The sequence below is a fragment of the Schistocerca gregaria genome, chromosome 4 (assembly GCF_023897955.1).
Source record: "Schistocerca gregaria isolate iqSchGreg1 chromosome 4, iqSchGreg1.2, whole genome shotgun sequence".
In the NCBI taxonomy this organism is placed as follows: domain Eukaryota; kingdom Metazoa; phylum Arthropoda; class Insecta; order Orthoptera; family Acrididae; genus Schistocerca; species Schistocerca gregaria.
In genome coordinates this window covers 645,106,952-645,134,133 of record NC_064923.1, presented here as the reverse complement: position 1 = coordinate 645,134,133, position 27,182 = coordinate 645,106,952, and the positions used below count along the sequence as shown (strand labels likewise).

The following is a 27,182-nucleotide window of genomic DNA, read 5'->3' as shown; positions in this document are numbered from 1 at the left end:
CAGTGTGAGGCTCCAAAAGTCGCTAAAGAGCTTGGAACTGTGGAGTTTAAGGTATCCACAGGATAGCACCTCCTCATGTGGGATGCAGTGTGTGGGGAAGCTAAGGATGTTGGTTGGTTTGTTGGTTTAAAAGAGGGGGGAAGGGACCAAACTACTAGGTCACTGGTCCCTTGTTCCTAATAAAACAATGTCACAAGAGTGAGAATATAACAGACAAGACATACAACACAAAACAGAAAGAAAGGAGATACCACAAGAACAAAGGAAAGGCATCTAGCACTAAAAGGAACAAAAGGGCAAGAAACAGTTAGAAGAGAGTAAAACAAGGAAGCAGATTACAGTGGCTGGCCGACCACGAAAATAAAAAAGAAAAGCCAGCCAGCCACCCTGCAACACATTAAAACCTCCACCCTAAAAGCAATAGGGTGGAGGACATCGAGGGACAAAAGATGTGCGCTACAACTCAGATTGAATGATAAAACCCACCCTCGCGGATGAAACGTAAAACCAAATCAGCGATGAGGTGTTGTCTGCTAAAATCAATGATAAAGAGTCCGACAACCGAAGATAAAGTCACAGGGCAGCCAAAGAAGGACAGAGAAGAATAATATGAGCCACTGTCAACAGGGCACTGCACCGACACTCACGCAGGTCGTCACGGTGCAGGAGGTACCTGTGGGTCACCCAGACACAAGCAAAGCAGAGCCTGAAGAGAACCACGGAGCCCCTGCATAAGGCCCTCATCGAGGACTTCCACACATTCATGGTCCCCTTAATGGCTCACAGTTTGTTGTGTGTACTGAGATTTTGCCATTCCGTCTCCCAGAGCTGAAAAACCTTGCAGTGTAAAAACGAACGCAGGTCAGTTGCGGGAATGCCCATCTCCAGTAGTGGTTTCCATGTAGCCTGTTTGAGCAGCCTGTCAGCAAGTTAATTTCCTGAGATTCCGACATGGCCAGGGGTCCAGACAAGCACCACTTAATGACTAGACCGTTCCAGGGTATTGATGGATTCCTGGATGGACACTACCAAAGGATGATGAGGGTAGCACTGGTCGATAGTTTTCAGGCTGCTCAAAGAGTCAGTACATAAAAAGAGAAGACTGACCAGGGCATGAACAGAGACACTGAAGTGCACCAGAAATAGCCACCAGCTCTGCAGTGAATACACTGCATCCATTGGGTAAGGAATGCTGTTCAATATGGCCGCCGCGAACACAGACAAAGCCAACGGGACCATCAGCCATCGAGCCATCGGTGTAAATCACTTCAGAGCTCCGGAACAAGTGAAGAATTGAGAGGAAGTGACAGTGGAGAGCCACAGGGTTAACGGAGTCCTTAGTACCATGTGAAAGGTCCAGACAAAACTGCGGCTGAGGTGTACATGAATGGACCACAAGTCGAGGTGGTGAAGAGAAGGACTCCAGCTCGCACAGAAGGGACCGCACGCGAACCGCAGTCATTAGTTGGTTGGTTGGGTGTGGGATTGAAGGGACCAGACTGCTAAGGTCATCGGTCCCTTGTTCCACGATAAAATCACACGAAATAAAAACTGTCAGTCGTTAAAAACGGAGAACTGAGACAAGGGACGACACAATACAAGAAAGACAGACAAAGACCAGACAAACGGAACTAAAATCACACCGAGTGTGAAGGTGGTTGGCTGACCATGAAAATAAGGAAAAGCCAACCACCAAATGACATTAAAACCCACAGTTTAAAACCACAGGCCAAAGGCCCAAGTCAATACAGGAAATAAAAGGACAAACACTCAAATCATACGATAAAAACCCCCTGCCCGAATAAAACTCAACACGAGGTCCGCCATAGCAACGTCATCACATAAAAGGGCAGGGAGGGTATCAGGCAGCGCAAACGTCTGCCTGAGTCCTGTTAAAAGTGGGCAGTCCACCAAAATGTGGACCACCGTCAGAGCTGCCCCGCAGCGACATAGCGGTGGGTCCTCCCGGCGCAACAAATGGCCGTGCGTCAGCCACGTGTGGCCAACGCGCAGCCGGCAGAGGACGACAGGGTCCTTCCGAGAGGCCCGCATGGAGGAGCGCCACACACCGGTCGTCTCCTTCACCGCCCGAAGTTTGTTGGGTGTGGGCAGGGTGCGCCACTCGTCACCCCAGGCACCAAGCACTTTCTGGCGCAAAAGCGACAGGAGATCACACTCCATAAGGCCGAGTTCCAGAGCCGGTGAACTGACTGCCTGTTTAGCCAGCGTGTCAACCCGCTCATTGCCCAGGATGCCGACATGACCTGGGGTCCAAACAAAGACCACGGAGCGGCCGCAACGGGCAAGAGCATGGAGCGACTCGTGGATGGCCATCACCAGACGGGAACGAGGAAAGCACTGGTCAAGAGCTCGTAAACCACTCAGGGAGTCACTACAGATAACAAAGGACTCACCTGAGCGGGAGCGGATATACTCTAGGGCGCGATAGATGGCAACCAACTCGGCAGTGTATACACCGTTCCCGGGTGCCAGCGACCGTTGCTCACAATGATCCTCTAGAGTAAGAGCGTAACCAGTGCGACCAGAGACCATCGAACCGTCGGTATAGGCCACGGCAGATCCGGGAAACTCGGCAAGGAGAGAAACAAAGCGGCGGCGGAGGGCCGGAGGAGGGACCGAGTCTTTCGGACCCCGTGCCAAATCCAGCCGAATGCATGGTCGGTGCACACACCAAGGGGGCAGACGGAGATTGGCCCGAAAAACAGGCGGGAGAGGAAAAAACTCAATCCCACACAGTAGAGCCCAGATTCGAACCGCGATCGTACACCCTGACCGGGGCCGCCTGTCTAGAAGATGGACGATCGAGTGCGGGAACAGGAGACGGTAGTTGGGATGCCCTGGCAAGCTACAAACGTGGGCAGCATAAGCGGCCAGAAGTCGGTCGCGCCGGATCCACAATGGAGAACACCAGCCTCCACAAGTAAGCTGTCAACAGGGCTTGTCCGAAATGCTCCTGTGGCGAGTCGGATCCCGCAGTGATGGATGGGATCCAGCAATTGCAATGCTGATGGTGATGCCGAACCATAAGCCACACACCCATAATCAAGGCGGGACTGGATCAGCGCTTGATACAGCCGGAGAAGGGTGGACCGATCGGCACCCCATCCGGTGTGGCTAAGGCAACGGAGAGCGTTTAAATGCCGCCAGCATGTTTGTTTAAGCTGCCTAATATGAGGCAGCCAAGTCAACCGGGCATCAAATACCAGTCCCAAGAACCGATGCGTCTCTACCACAGCAAGAGGTTCACCGTCAAGGTAAAGGCGTGGCTCAGGGTGAACCGTGCGACGCCGGCAGAAATGCATAACGCAGGTCTTAGCGGCCGAAAACTGGAAGCCGTGCGCTACAGCCCACGACTGCGCCTTGCGGATAGCGCCCTGCAGCTGGCGCTCAGCAACTGCAATGCCAGCGGAGCTGTAGTAGAGGCAGAAGTCGTCTGCATACAACGAAGCTGCGGACGGACAGATCCCACCGCCTCAGCGAGCCCATTGATCGCAATTAAAAACAGGGAGACACTGAGGACAGACCCCTGTGGGACCCCGTTCTCCTGGACCCGGGAGGAACTATGGGACGCAGCAACTTGCACGCGGAAGGAATGAGATGTCAGAAAATTCTGAATAAAAATCGGGACCGGGCCCCTAAGACCCCACCCATGAAGTGTGGCCAGGATGTGATATCGCCAAGTCGTATCGTACACCTTCCGCATGTCGAAGAAGACAGCAACCAGATGTTGGCGGCGTGCAAAGGCTGTACGGACGGCAGACTCTAGGGAGACCAGATTATCGACGGCAGAGCGGCCTTTACGGAACCCACCCTGAGACGGAGCCAGAAGGCCTCGAGACTCGAGGAGCCAACTCAACCTCCGGCTCACCATACGTTCTAGCAACTTGCAAAGAACGTTGGTGAGGCTTATGGGGCGGTAGCTGTCCACCTCCAGCGGGTTCTTGCCAGGTTTCAACACGGGGAGGACGATGCTTTCTCGCCATTGAGACGGGAACACACCCTCAACCCAGATGCGGTTGAAAACATCTAGGAGGCGTCGCTGGCAATTCACAGAGAGGTGTTTCAGCATCTGGCTGTGGATGCGGTCTGGCCCAGGAGCCGTATCAGGGCAAGCAGATAGTGCACTCTGGAATTCCCAGTCGCTGAAAGGAGCATTGAACGACTCCGCGTGGCGCGTGTGAAAGGAAAGCCTCCAACTTTCCAACCGCTCTTTCCGGGAGCAGAAGGCCAGTGGGTAATTCGTAGATGCAGAACACTGAGCAAAATGCGCTGCTAACTGGTCCGCAATCGTGTCGGAGTCAGGACACACCACTCCATTCAGCGAAAGCCCAGGGATAGAGACAGGCAGCCGATAGCCATGGAGTCGCCTAATCTTAGCCCAAACCTGCGATGCAGAGGTACGGACGCCAATGGTGGAAACATACCGTTCCCAGCACTCCTGCTTCCGTTGGCGAATAAGGCGTCGGGCACGGGCACGGGCACGGAGCTGTTTAAAAACGATGAGGTTCTCCAAGGACGGGTGCCGCTTATGGCGTTGAAGAGCCCGCCGGCGATCTCTAATCGCCTCTGCGATCTCGGGCGCCCACTAAGGCACAGTCCTCCGCCGAGGGGACCCGGATGAACAGGGAATCGCAGATGCCGCCACAGAAACGATGCCGGTGGTGACCGACTGAACCACCGCATCAATGGTGTCATGGGAAGGAGGTGCGATAGTGGCAAGAGAGGAGAACAAGCCCCAATCAGCCTTATTCAGAGCCCATCTGGAGGGGCGTTCAGAAGAGTGACGCTGTGGTAGTGACAGAAAGATGGGGAAATGGTCACTATCACATAAGTCGTCATGGACACTCCAGTGGATGGATGGTGAAAGTCCGGGGCTGCAGATAGAAAGGTCGATGGCCGAAAATGTGCCATGGACTACGCTGAAATGTGTCGGCTCTCCCGTGTTTAAGAGGCAGAGGTCAAGCTGCGAGAGAAGAGTCTCGACATCTCTACCCCCACAGGGGGTTATGGGCGTTAAGGTCGCCCAGTAACACAAAAGGAGGAGGCAGTTGTGCTATCAATGCAACCAACACATGACGCGAGACATCACCATCTGGCGGAAGATACAAACTGCAGACAGTAATAGGCTGAGGCGTCCACATCCTTACAGCGACAGCCTCTAAAGGTGTGTGAAGAGGTACACATTCGCTGTAGACAGAGTTAAGGATGTAGACGCAGACTCCACCAGATACCCTCTCATAAGCTGCCCGGTTCTTGTAATAACCCCGATACCCACGTAGGGCAGGGGTCCGCATTGCCGGAAACCAAGTTTCCTGTAGGGCAATGCAGAGGAAATGGTGACTGCTGATGAGTTGGCGAAGCTCAGCAAGGTGGTGGAAAAAAGCGCTGCAGTTCCACTGGAGTATCGCTTTGTCCATGTCCGAAAAAGGCGTGAAGGGGCCGAGGAGGCAGATCACGCCACTGGGTCACCTGCTGCCACCGATGGAGGACCAGTACAATCTGCTTCCATGGTGTCTGAGGGTCCGGCGAGATCCAGGTCCTCAGCGGACACCCGGATCTCCACCTTATCCTCTGACGCAGAGCCTTTAGGGAGCAGTGGGGTGGATGCCACCGCGTGTTCCTTGGCCTTAGAGGTCTTCTTCTTCGTCTTGTCTCTCTGGTCCTTGGGTTTCATTGGCTGGGAGGGCTCCAGCGAGTCAGTCTCCGGGACGGAGGATGAGCGGGAAGCCCTGCGACCAGCCGCTGGTCTGCTTTTCTTCCATTGGCTGACGACACCCTTCCCAGAGGCGGAAACCTGGGAAGGAAGGGACCCTTTCCGTGCTATTCGAGCCGGGGAAGTTTGAGGCTACCCCAGCTTAGAAGTGGGGACAGATGTCCCCGATGGTTGGGGGGTTGCTGCTCCTGAGGCAGGCAGTGCAGGAGCAGCAGGGAGTGAAGTGCCCCCCACCACCAAGGGGGCAGGTGTAGCATTCCGGCTCTGAGAGGTGGCAGTCTGAGGGAGAGCTAATGGGGCCATAACAGTAGTAGCCGCGGCGTAAGAGGCAGTCATTCGAACAGGATGGAGGCGTTCGAACTTCTGCCTGGCCTCAGTGTATGTCAGGCGGTCCAGGGTCTTATACTCCATGATTTTGCGCTCTTTCTGGAAGATCCTGCAGTCCGGCGAGCAAGGCGAGTGGTGCTCTCCGCAGTTTACACAGATGGGAGGCGGAGCACATGGAGTATTGGGATGTGATGGGCGTCCACAATCTCGACATGTGAGGCTGGAAGTACAGCGGGAAGACATATGCCCGAACTTCCAGCACTTAAAGCACCGCATCGGGGGAGGGATATATGGCTTGACGTCACAACGATAGACCATCACCTTGAACTTCTCAGGTAAAGTATCACCCTCGAAGGCCAAGATGAAGGCACCGGTGGCAACCTGCTTATCCCTTGAACCACGATGTACACGCCGGATGAAGTGAACACCTCGCCGCTCTAAATTGGCGCGAAGCTCGTCATCGGACTGCAATAGAAGGTCCCGATGGAATATTATGCCCTGGACCATATTAAGACTCTTATGGGGCGTGATTGTAACCGGAACATCCCCCAGCTTGTTACAATCGAGTAACCGGCGGGACTGGGCGGAGGACGCCGATTTGATCAAAACCGAGCCCGAGCGCATTTTGGACAAGCCCTCCACCTCCCCAAACTTATCCTCTAAGTGCTCGACGAAGAACTGAGGCTTCATGGATGTAAAGGATTCACCATCAGCTCTCGTACACACCAGGTAGCGGGGCGAGTATGGTTCGTTGGCATCCTTAGTCTTTCGTTCCTCCCATGGTGTAGCCAGGGAGGGGAACGATTTGGGGTCATATGTAGTTGCGTTGTATTGAGCTCTGGAACGCTTAGAGACTGCTGGTGGCTGGCCGCCAGCAAGAGATGATGTACCACGCTTCATTGCGGGTCATCCGCCCTGATGCGACCTACTCCGACCAAGGGCCCTCCCCACGGGCGCCACCCAGCCTCAGCAACGACCACCTGGCAGGATGGCCATTGCCGGGAGTCCCAATGCCCCAAGGAGATAGGCATCTACTCCTTGGCATACGTGGGGAGTTAACGGCGCTGGCATCAGCAGAGCGATCCCTGTGTAGTCAGGGAGCTACAACCAACAGGGTACATGGCGGCCCCACCACAACGGACTGGCTACCGTGCTGGATTTCAGGTGATGTAGTCCAATATCGTCATTGGCGCATAAAGCGACACAGCATAGCAGACTGCAATAAACTGCACCCAAGAACAAATCCACGCCCAAGAGATGGTAGGTGAGTGGGACTGCTAAGCGATGACGACAAACCTGGCTAGAGATGGTAATGCATGATGGACACATCGCTCCTTGTAAGGCGCCCTTCCCCAATCGGCTCGCTCTTTGGAAAATTTAGAAGGATGGAGGTCAAACCCGTTAGGGGACCATCTCACAAGGCCAAAACGTTTGAGACTCCTTTTAGTCGCCTCTTACGACAGGCAGGAATACCGTGGGCCTATTCTTACCCCCGAACCCACAGGGGGGCCGCAGTCATTAGCCCTGACCTGGGCCGTCGATGCGGGAGATGGACAGCTCCGGGCAGGAAAAGGAGATGGTAATTAGGATGCTCAGGAGAACTACGAATGTGTGCTACGTAACTGGCGAGCAGTTGTGCGCATCTGATTTGCAATGGAGGGACCCCAGCCTCCAGAAGTACACTGGTCACCGGACTCTTCCTAAAAGCTCCTGTCACTAGTCGAACCCCGCAGTGGTGCACAGGGTACAGTAAATGCAATGCTGAGGGCACTGCCGAACCACAAACCACACTCCCATAGTCAATTTGGGATTGGACAAGGGCTCTGTAGATCTGCAGCAGCATAGAGCTATCTGCACCCCAATTTGTGTTGCTTGCTCAGGCAACAGAGGGCATTGACGTGCTACCAGCACTGCCAAATGAGGAAGCCAAGTCAATCAAAAACCAGTCCTAAGAATCGATATGTCTCCACTAAGTGAGTGGATCATGAAGAAGATAAAGTTCTGGGTCCGGGTGAACGGTATGAGGCTGACAGAAATGCATGATGCACAACTTTGTGACTGAAAACTGGTAACCACTATGAAGCCACTGTGTAATGTTGTTATTAAAAGTTACTTGGTGGAAACAGAAGTTGCGCGAAAAAGTAAAATGCAAACCATAATTTCCATAGTGAGGCAGACAACAACAACGTACTTGCTAGAGCCAACTTTCACTTCTGATCAAGCTACGGATGTTCCAGAAAGTGTAGCAAGAGGATGGAGGACAATACTGTACAAACTAAATGCGAATTATGACCCAAAAGATGAGTTCAGTGCCAATGAAACAAGACTGTTTTATTGCACACTGCCTTCAAAATCTCTAGCTATTCAAGGTAGAAATTGCACCTGCAGAAGAATGCAAGGAAAGACTCACTGTAGAGCTGTGTGGAAACATGTTATGGGAAATGGAGAAGCCACTGGTGATCAGAAAGGAGGCAAAACCATGTTTTTAAAAACATGACAGTTAGCTTCTAGTCACATGGTGGAGCAATAAACAGACATGGTTGGTGAGTGGTCTTATGGAAGAATGGCTGAGCTCTTCCAATGTCAAAACAAAAATACGAAATTACCAAGTTTTCCTAGACAATGCGACCTACAATCCGAAAGTCAAGTTATCAAATGTGAAACCAACTGGATTCCTGCCCAGTTCAACCAACCTGCCATGGACCAAGGGGTTATTTACACAGCCAAGTCACATTAGAAGCACATATTGAAGCAATCTCTCATTCTCAGTGCTGAAGAAGCTAAAAGTGCACTTGCATAGTCAGTTTCCATCTTGGATGCAGTAAAGTGGATTGGCTTGTCAGTATGGGAAATAAAGCCCAAAACTGTTACCAAGTGCTTCAACAAAGTGGGGTTTGGAGGTCAAGAACAAGACATTTCTGATGGCAATCAAAACTCAAGAAAATGCAGCAGCAATTGCTGAATTATTAAAATACAAAACATTTCATATAGCGCAAATGACTGTATTCGAAGTGATGACTTTCTTTCAACTCAGTCCACTTTTACTTCAGCTACAGGTTTAATCCAAATCTCCAACACAGAAGATGATCAGGAAGAAACAAAGGAAGAAAAAAAGGAGCAACATGATACCCTTAGAAAAATTAATAGACCTGAAGAAGCTATGCATAAACAATGTTGTGCAATTTGCAGCACACACAAATTTTCCCAAGTTGTTGGAACTTAAAATAGTGCGCAGAAAAAATAATTTTGAACAGGAAATTCAAACAGGTTTCCTTCCTTGACATGTTGCAAAAATGTGAAATTCAAAGCAAACAAATGCAGTAATAATATGTATATATGTACGACAAACAAATTTAGAGTAAAAATTCTGTATTATCTATCAGTTAGTGTAATAGTTTAGTGTTTTACTGTACAATGTACAGTAAATGAACATCTACTGCGCAAGAGTGTGAATACATACATAATTATAAGTTTATAATTTTGTGCATGATATCTGAAAATTTTATGTAGCCTAGTAAGTTGTATGTAATCCCGTAACCTGTCCAATCTGGAAAGATATTTTAGCCCCATGTGATTTGATTTTGAACAAGTTTTACTATATTTGATAATTTGTTGTAGGAAAGATCTTGTAAAGCGTAAATGATATAGGATTAAAGGAGACCACTCACTGAAGAGTGGAAGCATTGATTTGTCAATAGGCACATAGATGAGCTCATCAAAAGGATAACACTGAAAGTTAGAAAGTTTGCTTTCTTTTATGTGTGGGTGCCTATCGACAACTCAACACTTTCGCTTAATGGTGAGTGGTCCTCTTTAATCTTAAGTTTCAACTCAGAAAGCTGTTACAAGCTCAGCATGCCGAACTGTTTGCAAGTACCCAAGCAAATGTCAGTTCGTGAGACATTATCAAATCACTGCCTCAGATCGCAGTCACTCTGATGTTTTGTGGAGCTTGTAGTGCAGAAGAGTTGTGCCACTGTTTTCTTCATTTAACAGTAAGGCCCATAGCCTTTTTAATTTCAATATTACTATTTTTTGTTGAAGTTAATTCTGTTCTTTTGAACTTCTATGGCTCCTCTTTGCATCTTAGCATTGTAATGATTGGATCTTGATAAAACCATAGCATCTGAGAAATGACTTTTTGGTCGTTCCCGATCCTATTGCATGATCTGCTACAGCTGATTTGTGTGTGTTGCCTGGATGACAACTGCTCATTTTCCTTAAGGTGGATGTTAATGCTTCTTTTGGTGGTTTTTATGTACATTTGATTGCATGCAATCTTATATACTCCTGCTGTGGCAAGTGACAGGTATAAGTTCTTTGCAAAATTCAAATATTTGTACACTTTCTTGTTGGTTCAACCACTGTGACAATACCATGTCATCCGAGTGCTCTGCTGATGCTATCTATTTTTGAAAGATCAAGTTCATCCCCCAAGGAATGTGGCTCACAGATTCTTTTAAGCTAGTCCATCAATTTTTTGGTCACTTTCCTTTTCTACCTGGGATGGTGATTGGAATTTCTGTGAAAACATCTGTCTCTGTGAGTGGGCTTTCTGTAGACTTTGTGCCCCAAAGTTCCACCGTGTTTTGGAAGCACCTGTACAATCCAAAAATGAAATTGGGCCTCCTTTCTCTTATCCATAGCTACTATCTGGCTGCTATGAAGATAACATACAATAGTCAATTTACTGAATATCAGAATTTTACATTGCTATGCTTACCATGAAAATTGTGGTAAGAACAAACTGAGAGGTAGATATGGCATATCTTTACAACACACAGCACCCTGTTAATTGATATGCTCTGGAATTTCCAAGTATGTCCCTGAAGAGGTTTATTTCACAATAGCGAGAAAATTCCATAGCTGGAATCTTGTTCTGCAGAACCTACATCTCTTCAAATTTTCAAACTGTCCTTATCTTTTCCCCATATGATTGACTAGTTTAAAAACCTACTTTGATTTTGTTTCATTTATTTCTTCTTTCTGTCAGTAATATATCTCATTTTTATATTAAAAATTCTCTCTCTTTCTTTTCTTACTACTGCCTCATTATTGTGCTTTGTTTGAGACAAACTACAACATTTCAAGCTAACAGTGTTAATTGCTTTCTTATGGAAAACTGTTCATATATCTACACATGTAACATATTTTCTGTACACAAATATCACCAAAAAAACTATTACAGCATCTACCACTTGTTAAATTACACACATGATAAAGCCAAAATATAGTTTTATCAAATAAAACCAACATTAGCAAGGAAAATAAAAATTTAATGATAGTTAAGTGGCTATACTGTGACTTAATTCTGTAGTAATACTTGAATTTGATCACTCAAAAGAGAAGGAAGAACAGAACGAGAATGATAAGAATTTTAAGTATACAGTTTTCAAAGACAAAGAGCCAGAAAACAATTATTTTTGTCACATGAAACTTCCTGGCAAGTAAAACAATTCTATAAAAAGTTGATCTATAATGAAGCTGAAGATTAACCTCACTTGTACTGTCCACCAGAATCACACAGGTACAGTTCATCAACAGTTAAGAGTCTGTCACTTTCTGGTGAAGGTGTGTAGTGAATAATGGCTCCATTTGGACCAGACGATGAAATTGTTTCAAAACTTGGGCCAACAAAATTCTCTTGTTCCCTGAAAAATAGATATCTAGTAATTATATTCACATATTATCAAAACAAAAAAGAAACAAAAACTCTTTTGCTAGTGTAACATACCTTCTAAATTCTTCAAGTCTGCTAGCTCCAGACACTTCAGATACCGTGCCCTTCACTACCTCTTTCTCCAGCCATGCAAAATAGCAACAAAGTGCTGCAGCATCTCTTATGTGAGCATTAATCATACCTGCACAAGCAGCATCTCAAAATCAGAATCAAACAGGCTCATCAAACATACAAACTTAAAGCGCTATGACAATAGATTTAGCTAACATTATTTTCAATACATTTTTTCAGGTGATGTTTAGACAGTTCTCTCTTCACTAATTGGGCACATTTAACGGAGAATATGGATAATGTTAATTCACAAAGCTTTTTCTCCTCATGGAACATCCAAAGTTCTACAAAAAAACACTACCTTTGGTACAATTAATCAATTTCATCCATGGAGCACAGTAACACACAACAGAAAACAGCATTCACACTAGCTTTCTAGCGCTACCTCTTTTTCCAGCAATAGTACACGCACACGCACACACACACACAACCACCCAAATGCACACTCCCATAGCCACAGCAAGACTAATTGTTAGTTCTGCCTTGGCCACTGGTGTGAGTATCATAAATTCTCAGAAAAGTCTGAGACAGTCTTCTTTTCCATAACAAAAATTTCAAAGTTTGGCTCCTCAAATTGATCCCATATGTTTTATTTGTTAAGCAGTCATATTGCATTGAATATATATTTTTCTTGGTCCACATTGGTAAGTGGTTTTGTAGTATATGCAATAACTTGCCAGTTTCTTGCTCTGCTTATCTCCCAGGATTCCATAGCTGCCACTTTCAGATTGACTCATTATGACACTGCCCCTTCTACCACATCAGCTTGAAACTAATGGTAAATTAATTAATTTAACATCTTTAGTCTTTTACTTTTGTTCTTATGAGAAAAACACAACAGGTGTCATAACCATATTTCCCAGGAACTTTGTTCAGTGTGAAGGGGAGTCGAAATAAACAAAAACATGTTTTGCTCATCTGTAGATACACGATGATTTCTGAGAAAAAGATCATCCAAGTTTTTGACATAATTTAAAGGTCTTTTAACGGTCGATAAACTCAAGCACAGCTGGAGATACAGTGGCTAGCATCATGGCCTCTCACTTTTGCACCCCATGTTCGAAACCTGATAAATGCTTATATTTAATTTTTTTCATTTATCTACTCATGTCCGTAGATGATTACTATATGAATGTTTCTTATCAAGTTAGGGGATACAAGGGTGTTATATTAATTGCAAAATTACAACTGCGTTTCACAATAAGTGTCATACATTTATTATATAATGTATGTGTGCATCGTATTTTCATGAGTTACTATCTATTTAAATTCTCATATCAGTGTATTTCATCATCATCATCATCATTATCATCATCATCATCATCATCATCATCATCTTCGATTATTCCCATTTAAAGAGAGTGTTTGAACTTTAATTCCTTTATGATGATTGTTTATGTTTTTTCTGAGCCCAAATTTTCTTCATGTGTTCACTGTGTTGTTTCGCTCCGCTGTGCATTTGCATCTGGTCTCTTCTGTGTTGTGTCAAATTCATGTTTTTTTTTGATGATGTTCCTGAATTCAGTTCTATTTTCTGCATTGTTTACTGTTATGTGTGCTTATCTGAGGTCGTCTTCAACTTCTTTTATCTATTCATATATCACTTCTTAATTCTTATATTGTATTTTCATGTTTATTCCTCAGGAAAATTTTGATACTGATGATTGTCAGGATGGCCAAATATGGGATTTAGAGGGGGGATTGAAAGGTTTTCCTGCTGACAAAACTAGTGACACTTTAGATAAGCTGTATATCAATAAAGTAATTTTTGTATGTTCTTGGAGATGGCAAGAATTACATTGGATTGTTCTACTGTTTTGTACTTTGTTAGAATTTGGCTCTTTGGTTGTAACAGAGTTTGTGGAAATCAGAACTGTTTTCCCTACATTAATTTGTGGATGGTTTGCAATTTGCTGTTCCTTTTCCACATTAATGGATTTAAAAACTAGGTCCCACAAGCCACAAAGCAACTTGAATTGGCTTAGTCACTGTTCTTGAGGAGCAGATCGAACATACATAATCCAGTTTTATAAAGCTATTGTGTGACCCAGGTTAGATGTTGAGTGTACAATGTGAAGCTCTACGAGTTTATGTATGTGAAGATATTGATCCTACTCACTATTAGAGAATTAAATTAACCACATGTAACTATAAGACTAGATCCATACCCAGTATCTGAGTTGTGGATTGCAGGTGCCTCTTTCCATTTACATGGAGCTCTTAATGGTGCATTAGTCATATATATTCTTAGCTGTTCCTGAACCACTGACATTCCAGACCACTGTTCACTCTGCTATAAATGAGTGAGCAGTGAAGCCATTTGTGATATATGAGGGGGGATCCAAAAGACACCGGATTGTTGTCATAAAAAATTTATTGATGAACCTTTTTACAAAATTACTTCAGTCACATTCAAAATACTCTCCATTACATGCGATGAACTTGTCAAGTCTCTTTTCCCACTGTTGGAAGCATGTTTGGAACTCTTAAAGTTTGATATTGTCCAGTGTCCTTTGCAAAGCTGTTTTTGCCGCCTCCACAGTCATAACGCTCACCTTTTAGCGTTTTTTTGATTTGTGGAAATAGGAAAAAGTCGCACGGGGCTAGGTCCGGTGAATACTGAGCATGGGGAACAACAGACCACCTTTTAGATACCAAATAGTGGGTCACTCATAAGGCCGTGTGTGCTGGAGCGTTGTCATGATGCAGAAACCAGTCACCTGATTGCCAATGTTCTGGACATTTCCTCCTCATATCCTCTTGCAGATGCCTTAAAACATCCAAGTAAAAGTGCTGGTTAACAGTCTGGCCAGGGGGTACGAATTCCCGATGCACAATTACACGAACATCAAAAAAGCCAATGATCATTGTCTTCACATTTGACCTCAATTGCCTTGCCTTTTTTTGGTCTGGGAGAGTTGGGAGTCCTCCACTGGCTTGACGCTTGCTCGGTTTCTGGGTCATACCTGTAACACCAACTCTCATCCCCTGTAATGGCTTTGTTCAAGAACTTTGGATCACGTGCAATCTCCGTTTTCAAGTCCCGACACACGTTCATGTGGATGGTTTTTTGCTCCTGTGTGAGAAGGCGCGGAACAAATTTAGCAGTGTCTCATGTGCAAATCCTCACTCAAAATCCGCTGGTACGAGCTCCAACCGATTCCTGTCTCTGCTGAAATTTGGTCGATCGTTTGTAGACGATCCTCGTTGATCTTTTGGCTGACCTTTACAATGTTCTCCTCATTTTGCGATGTTGAAGGGCGTCCAGAATGAGCTTGGTCTTCAACACACATCTCACCACGTTTAAAACGCCCAAACCACTCTAAAACCTGTGTGCGGCTCATAGCGCCCTCCTGGAAAGCTTCCTGAAGCATTTTGTGTCTCTGTTGCAGTTTTTTAAAGCAGGAAACAAAATTTCACACACACTGTTCTTTTAAAGTTGCCATAACAACTTCGCAGAGGTAACCCGCCAACAGTCAGAGAAACACAATACCACACTTACACCTTCAGCTCTACACTGACACCGTCTGCACAGCTGTTTCATGAAGGTCTCTACTAACACCAGCTAGTGTGAGAACCCTGCACTGCGTCAACGAGTGGCAATGCCCTCGGAGTCTGGTTTCTTTTGAGTCCCCCCCTCATATACATAGACTGATGTGGAACAAATCTCAGTCCTAACACAAGGCTGGAGATGATTCCCACCCTGTTCATTGAAGAGGTTCACGGTTGTTCTAGATGTTGTGCAAAATGAACAGTATTCCTTAACTCATTTTTAACATAATATTTCGCAAAAATTTTAAATGAGTGCCACACTATTTATTTAAAAATATAATGTAATTCAACAATGGAAAATCCAGGATGGAAGGTAGCAACATTATGAAATGGATAGCTGCAACTCACCATATGCCGAGTCACAGATAGGCATAGTCTTTCTGATGTGCTTATCTGCAACTCAGCATCTCTGCTGTATAATGTAATTGAATAGATGAAAACATCTCCTCACCCAGTGGTGGCAAGAAAACACACATATAAAATGTGTTACAGTGTGCAAGGTTTCCAGTGGCTCCTCCTCCTGGCAGAAAAGTTGAAGGGGAAGAAAGAGGTGTGAAGAAAAGTGCTAGTGAGGTTTACGGAAAGTGGTAGCATTTGGAAAAGTCACTGAGAAGCCTAGATCAGAGGAGAACTACTATGAGGGATAAGAAGGAAAGACTGATTGTTTATGCCCTTATTTGTCATTCACAAGCAAACAGAATAAAACACAAACATGCTTAGCTTAACCAATGAGGAGAACACAGCAGGTGCCATAACCCAATTTCCCGAAACTTTGCTCAGTGGAACAGGAGACAAAATAAGCAGACACGTCTCAGCTTATATGTAGATACTCGACTGTTTCTGAGAATACAATGGTCACAGTTTTCGTGGCATTTTACATCCTCTGAGTGAGTAACTGCTTCATACAAAGTGGCCGCGTTGTGGCTAGCATCAGTGCCGCGCTGTGGCTAGCATCAGTGCTTTACATTTTCGTGCCCTGTGTTCGAAACCTGATTATTGTTTTTTTGTTTATCTACCCATGTCCACAGAATGTTTTCCTGTGTATATAGAAATAATGTTGTCCTTGTTAATCCACTAATAGTATGTCTGGTGAATGAATTGGCTAGAGTTGTGTAAATTCTGGCACATTTTCATAGCCCTAGTACCCTTATGGTTATCAGTTCGTCAGTTAATAAGGTATGCAACAATTTTGTTTCATTTCCTCTTCAGTTCACTTAACAGTGTGATGTTCTCCCTCATGCAAAAGACTGATGAGTTCACATCGAAAAAAATGTGTGCTGGGACACTGCAGATGAAACTGATAATCCAATTGCAACTTTTTTGTAGTGTAACTGCCCTGAATGTGTCATATATGAAATATACTTTTGGCTTTCGTCTCCCAAATAAACATGAAAAAGTCAATTCCTGATGTTAAAATGTTTCCTGGGTATCTCACTCCTTGTTTCTTCTTTTGTTGACAGTTTCTGGATGTCTGCAGCACTTGTCTTCATACTGTTTTCTTCTTGCAAAACTTTCTTAAGTGCAGCCCTCTATGTAAGATCCTTATTACCCCGAATGAAAAGCTTAGCCTAAAATGCTTTTGTAAAAACAATCATGAAATATTCCTTGTATCCATTCTTTGGAATTTCCATAGCATTGCACAAAATCACACATATGATCACAACCAGAGCCACACTCTCTTGGTGATATTTGATGTGCGAGACAAACTAACTGATGTAATGCTCTGTCAATTTAACTGGAAACATTAGTGGACCCAAATTAATTCTTTGCACTACCACAACTTTAAAAGTGGTCAATATGAGGGTCACAAACCTTGCTTTGACCTGCGAAACACACTCCAAATTCAGTAATTAAAAGCCCTGTAGCAATCCAACTACTTTCTGAAAGATTCTAACAGCTGATCACTGGACTGGGATATGTACACTGCTTCAAGTTCCTGCACTGCCTCCAACTGGCTTCTAACCATTTCTGCCAATAATCTTCATATCACAACATTGCAAGTGTTGCGGATTAGCTAGCACGGACTTGTTCCGTAAAACGAGCAACCTCAGAGCAGAGCATGGAGTCGTTAGCTAGCTTTTCTTTCTAAGTACCAAATAACGTCAAACACAACATTATTTTACTCCTTTGAAAGGGCTGATTTTTTGCTATTAATTTTTTTTAATGTTTCATCAGTTCATGTTCATAAATATGCACAGTATGGATTTTTCCTTGTAGATGTATTCTGAATAATCATCATCATCAATATGGTCATCGCATCTCCCAATTTAAATGTCTGAATCATTCTTACACTCTGAGTGCAGAAGGAAGAAAACTACGAATATTTCAGACATAAAAATAAGCTAAAATAACACATGTTAATCAAAAGGTATCATGATTATAAACTAATGCTAAGTTTATTCTGCATGCACTAAATTAGTATGAGAGTATTCTACAAATAAAAGAATGTTAATTATTGTTCTTCAACCAGTATCAGAGGTGAAAGCAATTACTCAATGCTAATGTTTGTAATACTAAAACCTTTTTCTATTGTGATCAGCCATTATACTTCTGTAATGAGAACTCTATATCTTCTTAGCAAGTATAATTACTCTATTTCACATTAACCTCTGAATGTGTGTGCTTATTTGCACACTGAAATGTGTGGTACAGCAATAAAACATGAACTACATATGCAAACATTAATTTTGAGATGATTTTATTTAGCAAAATCTCACAAATCCATTCATATTTGCTTGAAAAATCAAAATATTTTGAGGATTTTACTGTGAGCAGTACACAGTTTCTTGTTTCTACTCTCTTTACACACATGTTTGTTGGACCAGAAGAGTTTATCGTAAACGGTGGAACAGTTCATGTTAGAAAATGTGGATATCATCATCACCACCACCACCACCACCACCACCACCACCACCACCACCATCAAGAACAACAACAACATTGCAGAAGACAACTCATGTTTAAGTATCAGCTGTACTGCAGAACCTAGCCAGACAGCACATGAACAACAAAATATTCAGTTAAGTACACAAAAAGCAGCACCACACCAGAGGGGAGGGGGGGGGGGGGGGAGGGGGGGAGGGAGAGGGGGGGGGGGGGGAGAGAGAGAGAGAGAGAGAGAGAGAGAGAGAGAGAGAGAGAGAGAGAGAGAGAGAGAGAGAGAGAGAGAGAGAGAGAGAATTATCTAAATGGGATGGAAATCTGTAGATAAAATGTACATATATGAGCAAACAAATGATCACAATTGCAGACAAATAGGAAGATACATTCAAGAGAAAGAGCTTCCCATTTTGGGAAGTCAATAACATACTTGTCAATCTCTGGTCCTTATACAAGCAGTTATTTGGCTTGGCACTGGTAAGTGTTGTCGGATGTTTTCTTGGTGGATATCAAGCCAGATTCTATCTAGTTAGCAAGTTAGATCATCAAAATCCTGAGCTTGTTGGAGGGCCCTGCCTATAATGCTCCACACATTCTCAACTGGGGGGAGATAGGGTGACCTTGCTGACCATTGTAGTGTTTGGCAAGCATGAAGACAAGCATCAGAAACTCACTCTGTTAGTGGGCGGGTGTTAGCTTTCTGAAACACAAGCCCAGGATGGTTTGCCATGAAGGGCAACAAAAAGGGGTGTAAAATATCAAAGTACTGTTGTATTGTAAGGGTGCCACTGATGACAACCAAAGGGGTCCTGCTATGAAATTAATAACACCTCAGATCATCACTCCTGATTGTCAGGTCACATGGCAGGTGACAGGTTGGTACCCTACCATTATCCAGGGCATCTCCAGAAATGTCTTCGTTGATCACCAGGACTCAGTTTGAAGTGGATTGTACTCCTGTCAATGGGACTCCTGGCTGAATATGCCCCACACCAAAAACAGGTTTGTTGGTGTACAGGGATCAATGTAGTCAGTGCAAGGGGCACTGTGAGCTCAGACCCCCTTTCTGTGAGCTGCCTATTGATGGTCCTTGTGGTCAATGAAGCATCAGTTGTATGTCAGATTGATGAAGGGCTGCGAGTGCTTCTCTGAATATTGCTCGGTCCTAATGTTGTCATCTCACCAGGTTGACCATTTCCTTCTTGAGGCTGTGTTCAGATATGGTTCACCCATTCCGGTGAACATAATTGAATAGTGGCATCACTGCTATTCAAATCTACTGATTCACCAATTACTCCAACTGGTTTCTTTGATCCCAACTACACATCCTCTACTACAAATGCTGACATCTGCTTATATTGTCAACACACCCTATCTGTAAGCCACACGTAAGTGCAACTGAACACACAGAATGAAATTCGCAAACACTCTGTGCCCTGGTATTGACATATTTACTATACTTGCCAGCTGTGTGGTGAGACTGCACTGTGGCATCACACTTTTATCCACTGGCCATCAAAACTTACAGTTTTGCATTTTCCGTCAATACCTGTACAAATATCAATTTGTGTAACTCCTTCATGGTGCATCTTTTTTCTTCCCTGTCAGAGTGTACAACGATGAACTACCACCACCAAATAAATAAATAAATAAATAAATAAATAAATAAATAAATAAAGTGTGAGTATGACTCAGCTGACCATACCATAAATCCCTTGTCAGCACTCTAATAGAACTCTGACTTCAGCAGAAAATATGTAAGCTCATTAAACTGACACACTAACACAATCTCTAAAGTAAAATTCATGGGGGAAATCTCAGAATGCTTTGAGATCCAAACTGGTGTAAGACAAGGAGACGGACTATCTCCAATTCTGTTCAATATAATTTTGGACAAGGTCATAAGGGAATGGGAAAGTGAGCTTAGAAACAAACCGTGGCCTATGGAAACCAGTGAAGATTTGAAGGAAAACTGAAGTCACCTGCCTAACCTTCGCTGATGACCTTGCAGTTTTGAGAGACAATGAACAACATGCACTATATCAAATAGAAATACTAAAAGAAGGTCGGCTTGCAAATTTATTTGGAGAAAACGGAATTTATGTGCACACTCTTAAACATACAGAATTTCACCGCAAAATATGGACAGATAAACAGAGTTCCAAATTTTAAATACCTGGGGGAAATTTTGGAACCCATTGGACAAGTTAAAAAAAAAATAAAAAATTATCTCACGAAACTCGAGCACAGAAACTGAAGAGAGCCTATGGTCCAACACACCAACTTTACAACAAAAAGTGCATGTCCATGCATGCAAAAATCAGGCACTACAGCTCTGTCATTAAATCCGAGGTGCTATACACAGCAGAAACCTTGTCCCTCCATAACAAGATGCTACTATAAAATCTACAAAAAGAAGAACGAGAAGATCATTAGGAAAATCTTTGTACCAAGAAAAACTGAAGCTGGATATAGACTGCAAACCAACAAAACTACAGAGAACATTTCAAATATTGCTGCTGACATTAGAAAAAGATGCCTTAAATTCTATGGACACATACACAGACTCCTTCAGTATAGACTCACACACCATATATTCACAGGCACTGAAAATCTTAAAAGGTACATTATGGGCCGAACAAGTACAAAGAGACCTTACTGATGCTCAACTCGCCATTCTGGACACTGCAGACTATAACATCTACAGAAGCAAAATAGACAAGTGGGAAGTCCAGCCAGAGACAAAAGCCAAAAAGACTGGTACAAAGTGGACAGATGAAAGAAAGCCATGAGCAAGAAAATGAAGGTCTAATGGAAAAACTGCAGGAAGAACTGTAGAAGCTTCACATTATCCACAAAGGGTCTATTATGTGTATAGTAATAATAATAACGTAGTTGTGCAACATCACTGAATTGTTTCCTTTATTGTTACCTGAAGTCTCAGAAACCAAACCAGCCTGTTGATAGTTAAGTGGCCAAACCAAAACTGCTATGCATACATTATGTTTGGTGTGTAAACAAAAGTTTTGTATACAAATGTTTCCAAAGTAATACATACAACTTTGTCAAATGGCATGAATAAATGGTGAAGAGATTCACACCACGTTATGTGTTGTGATTGGAGGAGTGCATGGCATAGATTTCAGCCATGTCATAAGTGTGTGTGTGTGTGTGTGTGTGTGTGTGTGTGTGTGTGTGTGTGTGTGTCAACTCCAACCATAACTGCAATTGCTCCACAGGACAAGTTTGAGGCAGTTTGCATAAATATTTATCATCTCATTATTTCTATATACTTTCTCTTTGTCCGAGTAGACAACTAGACAATAATTCCTCAAGCTATACTATTTCAAACACAATATTATAAAACTGCAAGCACAATGGTAATGTGCAGAGTAAATAAAGTATGGAAGTACCTTGTATTTCAACATTATTCTTGATAGCTTTCATGAGTGCAATAGGTGTTGCTTCTGATATACGTTTCTTATCAGGAATAAGAGATGTGAGAGCATAACTTGCACCAGCACTTATCCAGACCTTTCCCTCCTGCTCTGAAATCTGAAAAAGAACCACTTAATGATCACTAAATATTTTAAGAAAAAACCTCATTACTGATAACTGAATCATTAATAATTAATATCTTAAACACACTATAAAATTAATTTTAATGAGTACATTTATTTTTATCAAAATTTTTTGCTGCCCCCTGCCCCTCCCACCTCTAACCCCCCACAACCACCCACCACACTTAAATGATTGTATGTCCTCCTTGGATGAACCATACTGCATCATTTATTTCCCAGTTTATCAATCTCATCTTCATCACTGTCATTGTACCACCCATTTGTCATTTACTGTTAAATAATGGCCTCCATCAGACTTGCTGAATCACTGTATTAAGTCATATACATTCACCACATGTTTTCTAAAATCAGTCAGTCATTTTCCAGTATGTTGGCTCCTCTATCGTTTCTTATCTCTTACAATCCTATGGAGTACTTCATTGGCAGATTGTCCACCTGCCTGCCTCGCTATAAATCCCGTCCACCTCACTTTCATTACATTTTGTTGTTTGTTGTGGTCTTCAGTCCAAAGACTGGTATGATGCAACTCTCCATGCTACTCTATCCTGCGCAAGCCTCTTAATCTCCGAGTAAGTACCGCAACCTACATCCTTCTGAAACAGCTTAGTATATTCATCTCTTGGTCTTCCTCTAGGATTTTTACCCTGCATGCTTCCCTCCAATACTAAATTGGTGACCCCTTGATGCTTCACAACGTGTCCTACCAATCGATCCCTTCTTCTAGTAACTGTGCCACAAATTCCTCTTCTCCCCAATTCTATTCAGTACCTCATCATTAGTTACGTGATCTACCCACCTAATCTTCAGCATTCTTCTGTAGCAACCACATTTCAATTCTCTTCTTGTCTTAATTATTTATCGTCCATGTTTCACTTCAATACATGGCTACACTCCAAACAAGTACTTACAGGAAAGCCTTTCTGACACTTTCCTTGCCTTCACCAGTCTACATTTTACATCCTCTCTACTTCAATCATCATCAGTTTTTTTATTGGCCAAATAGCAAAACACATCTACTACTTTAATTGTCTCATTTCCTAAACCGATTCCCTCAGCATCACCTGATTTAATTCAACTACATCCCATTATCCTCATTTTGCTTTTGTTGCTGTTCATCTTATATCCTCCTTTCAGGGCACTGTACATTCCGTTCAACTGCTCATCCAAGTCCTTCACTGTCTGACAGAATTACAGTGTCATCAGCAAAACTCAACATTTTTATTTCTTCTCCCTGGATTTTAATTCCTACTCCAAATTTTTGTTTGTTTCCTTTACTACTTGTTCAATATACAGATCTAATAACATCAGGGATAGGCTACAACCCTGTCTCACTCTTTTCTCAACCACTGCTTCCCTTCTGTGCCCCTCAACTCTTATAATTGCAATCCGATTCCTGTACAAATTGTAAATCGCCTTTCACTCCCTATATTTTACCCTGCCCCTTCAGAAGTTGAAAGAGTATTCCAGCCAAAATTGTCAAAAGCTTTCTCTAAGTCTATAAATGCTATAAACATAGGTTTGTCTTTCCTTAATATCTCTTCTAAGACAAGTTGTAGGGTCAGTATTGCCTCCTGTGTTCCTACTTTTCTACGGAATCGAAACTGATCTTCCCCTCAGGTTAGCTTCTAACAGCTTTTCCACTCGTCTGTATAGAATTCGTGTTCATATTTTGCAACCATGACTTATTAAACTGATAGTTCAGTAATTCACACACCTGTCTGCACATGCTTCTTTGGAATTTGAATTGTTATATTCTTCTTGAAGTCTAAGGGTATTTCCCCTGTCTCATACATCTTGCACACCAGGTGGAAGAGTTATAGTCATAACTATTGAGTCTTCCATTTCAGCTCATTCTCTTATCAATATATTTCGTTTCCTGTTTCTCCTTTTAATTCTAAACATCTATCTCTCCATTTCTCACTGAGAGATTCTCAGTTTTTTGCACTGCAAGACCATGTAACACTGCCATTTGTCCATTTCAGACATAACGGAAGTTTGTTTTTGAGAACTATTTAGTTTACCACGAACACTCCAAGGCCACATTTAGTCTTCTGCTAATTTCTTCTGCTGTATGTCCAGTTATCTTCAAATGTCCTATCAAAAAACCTCATCAACTTGCTTAATGACTGTTGTTAATTTTTACAATTCTGTTTTCAATGTACATTTTCTTAGCCTTATGAACATCAATTTTCAAGCCTAATTCACATCCTTTAAATCACTTTTTAATTTTACCAACAACAATAACAAACAGTTCTATGATGTCAGCAAAATGAAGGTGGTTCAGGTACATTCATTTAACATATATTTCTTTTTCACAGTTTTAAGGACCAGAAACCATCCTATATGGCTGCTGAAGAAAGTTTTGGACACATGGAATCGTCTTGACTGACTGCTTTCATCTGTCAGGTACTCACTACACTGATGATGTTTAAAGTAGACTGTGCATATTTTTTGGTGAACCAAAACAGGATGAAGCAATGCCTTGTTTCTAAAGAGCTCTTTGTATAGATTTTATGAAAACTGAGTCAAAAGTTCTCAAAATCTGTGAATCCCAGAGGATTCCTGTGCTCTGTTATGTAACTATTACAAAATACTCTGACACACAACTTATCATACATTTCTTAATGTGTTCTCTGTTGAAGTTTCTAAGTATAAGTTTCTAAGTATGAGTCCATCCTCTCAGCTTCAAGCCCCCTGTTATTAGTTACTGCATCACAAGACCTTGTTTTGATTTTCAGTCTTTAGACTAGTTTGATGCCAGTTCCTATTTCTCCCTACCATGTTTACACACATAACCTACATAGTACCCAATTAACCATTTGTGAATTTCCTGGATTTTTATAACAAATTTTCAATTAACTTGTTTTGATATGGGCTTCACATAGACCACTTTTTTCCCTACTCTTCCAAATCTCTTCAAGCAGCTCACTTTTTTTAAACATTTTTCTATAGCATTAAATTTCACACAACTTGATACCCTATTTTGATTTACAATCATGCCTAAAATGGCTTGCTGCAGACATACATTTTATGGAAGATTCAACTATTTTAAAGGAAGCACAATATACCTGGTGCAAGTAATACCACAAAATATCATGCCTGTCATCCATAAAATGTTATTATAATCTATTTAATATTGGTAATACTATTCCATCAATTATGAAACTTTAACTGTGGGAATCCATCAACTATCTTACTTACTGTTGAATATCTTACACATGTTCCTGACTCAGCACACAATTTCTTTTGTACCTACTCATGAAACATATGTGGATGAAGTATTTGTACAGCTTTACCTGTCACTGTAAGGAACAATTATATAATCACTGGCATACACCAATGTGTTACAAATGTTACTGTAGTACAAAAACCTATCTTTATAGAAGCATAAACACATGGTGCATACTGAATAAATGAAGGGATGATTTAGGTTGTTGATTTATGTACAGGTTATACACTATTCTATGGGGGAGAACTAATTTTCGATACTCAAGCACAGAGTCAACTGTGTATACACACTACCTTGACATATGATAAATAATCGTGCAAAAAAACACAAAGCATCCATAAAATGCATATAGAATCTATAATCCCTGTGATATAAACATGCTGTGTCTCAGTCAAGTACACACACACACACACACACACACACACACACACACACACACACACACACACAGAGTGTCTACTGTCTCTTGCCACCGATGGAGTGGTTGGGTTAAGGAGACCGGGGGGGGGGGGGGGGGGGGGGAAGGTTATGGGAACACAGACGTTACTGCAGGTTAAGTTTCCTCCTGTGCAATTATAAAAAAAGGTGGTGTTGGTAGGAAGGATCTAGATGGTGCAGGCTGTGGCTGGTGAGAGGATAGTTTGTGCGATATTCCTAAATTCAAGGCACGACGAGAGGTAGCAAAAGCCTATTGGAGAATGTGATATCCAACATTCTCGTACCCTCTGGTCTCAACCTTCATTAATACAAGTCCTTCAATTTCCTATCCCCTTCCATTGCTCCCACTCCAGCACTACACAACATTCTATTCCACCATCACATCCACAGAATGTTTTTCCCTATTCTACTTCTCTCCTTTTTCAGCCCCCCCCCCCCCAACTCCCCCCACCCCTCCCCCACCTCTCGGGCTCCAGCTTTTTAAGCTCTTGCCTGCACCTACTCTGACTCCACCACGTCCCCAGAATGCTACCACAAGCAGCAGTATACCATCCTCCACTCATACCCTGCTAACCCTCCCCCTTCCTACCACAGCCTCCTCCTCACCACCACCACCACCACCACCACCACCACCACCACCACCACCACCCAGATAGCTTCTCCCATCATATGCAGCTGCTGGCAATGTGGCCTCAAGTGGTCAGAAACAGTGTTCTGTGGTCTGTGTGTGTAAGCTATACTATCATGACTGTGTGTGTTGTCTACTTTAGAAGGAGGCCTTTTGGCCAAAATGTCACATGTTTAGCAGTCTTTTTGTTGTGTGTCTGGAACTCAACATCTCTTCTATATGGTGAGTAGCAATATGTTGTTGTTGTGGTCTTCAGTCCTGAGACTGGTTTGATGCAGCTGTCCATGCTACTCTATCCTGTGCAAGCTTCTTCATTTCCCAGTACCTACTGCAACCTACATCCTTCTGAATCTGCTTAGTGCATTCATCTCTTGGTCTCCCTCTACGATTTTTACCCTCCACACTGCCCTCCAATGCTAATTGGTGATCCCTTGATGCCTCAGAACATGTCCTACCAACCAGTCCCTCCTTCTTGTCAAGTTGTGCCATATACTCCTCTTCTCCCCAGTTCTATTCAATACCTCCTCATTAGTTATGTGATCTACCCATCTAATCTTCAGCATTCTTCTGTAGCACCACATTTCGAAAGCTTCTATTCTCTTCGTGTCCAAACTATTTATCGTCCATGTTCACTTCCATACATGGCTACACTCCATACAAATACTTTCATAAATGACTTCCTGACACTTACATCTATACTCGATGTTAACAAATTTCTCTTCTTCAGAAACACTTTCCTTGCCATTGCCAGTCTACATTTTATATCCTTTCTACTTTGACCATCATCAGTTATTTTGTTCCCCAAATAGCAAAACTCCTTTACTACTTTAAGTGTCTCATTTCCTAATCTAATTCCCTCTGCGTCACCCGATTTAATTCGACTACATTCCATTATCCTCGTTTTGCTTTTGTTTATGTTCATCTTATATCCTCCTTTTCAGACACTGTCCATTCCATTCAACTGCTCTTCCAAGTCCTTTGCTGTCTCTGACAGAATTACAATGTCATCGGCGAACCTCAAA

The 27,182-nt window shown here is 43.1% G+C and overlaps 1 protein-coding gene across 3 annotated transcripts in view; it reads right to left on the bottom strand.

The window, feature by feature from the left end:
* LOC126365835 (xaa-Pro aminopeptidase ApepP) overlaps positions 1-27,182 on the bottom strand; it is a 149,447-nt gene that overhangs the window by 32,135 nt on the left and 90,130 nt on the right. For all 3 annotated transcript variants that reach the window (XM_050008467.1, XM_050008466.1, XM_050008468.1), the window contains exons 7-9: positions 21,698-21,839; positions 11,796-11,922; positions 11,563-11,712 (exon numbers count right to left, since the gene is read on the bottom strand). In XM_050008467.1, the coding sequence (XP_049864424.1) occupies positions 11,563-11,712; positions 11,796-11,922; positions 21,698-21,839 (419 nt within the window). The remainder of the gene's footprint in view (positions 1-11,562; positions 11,713-11,795; positions 11,923-21,697; positions 21,840-27,182) is intronic.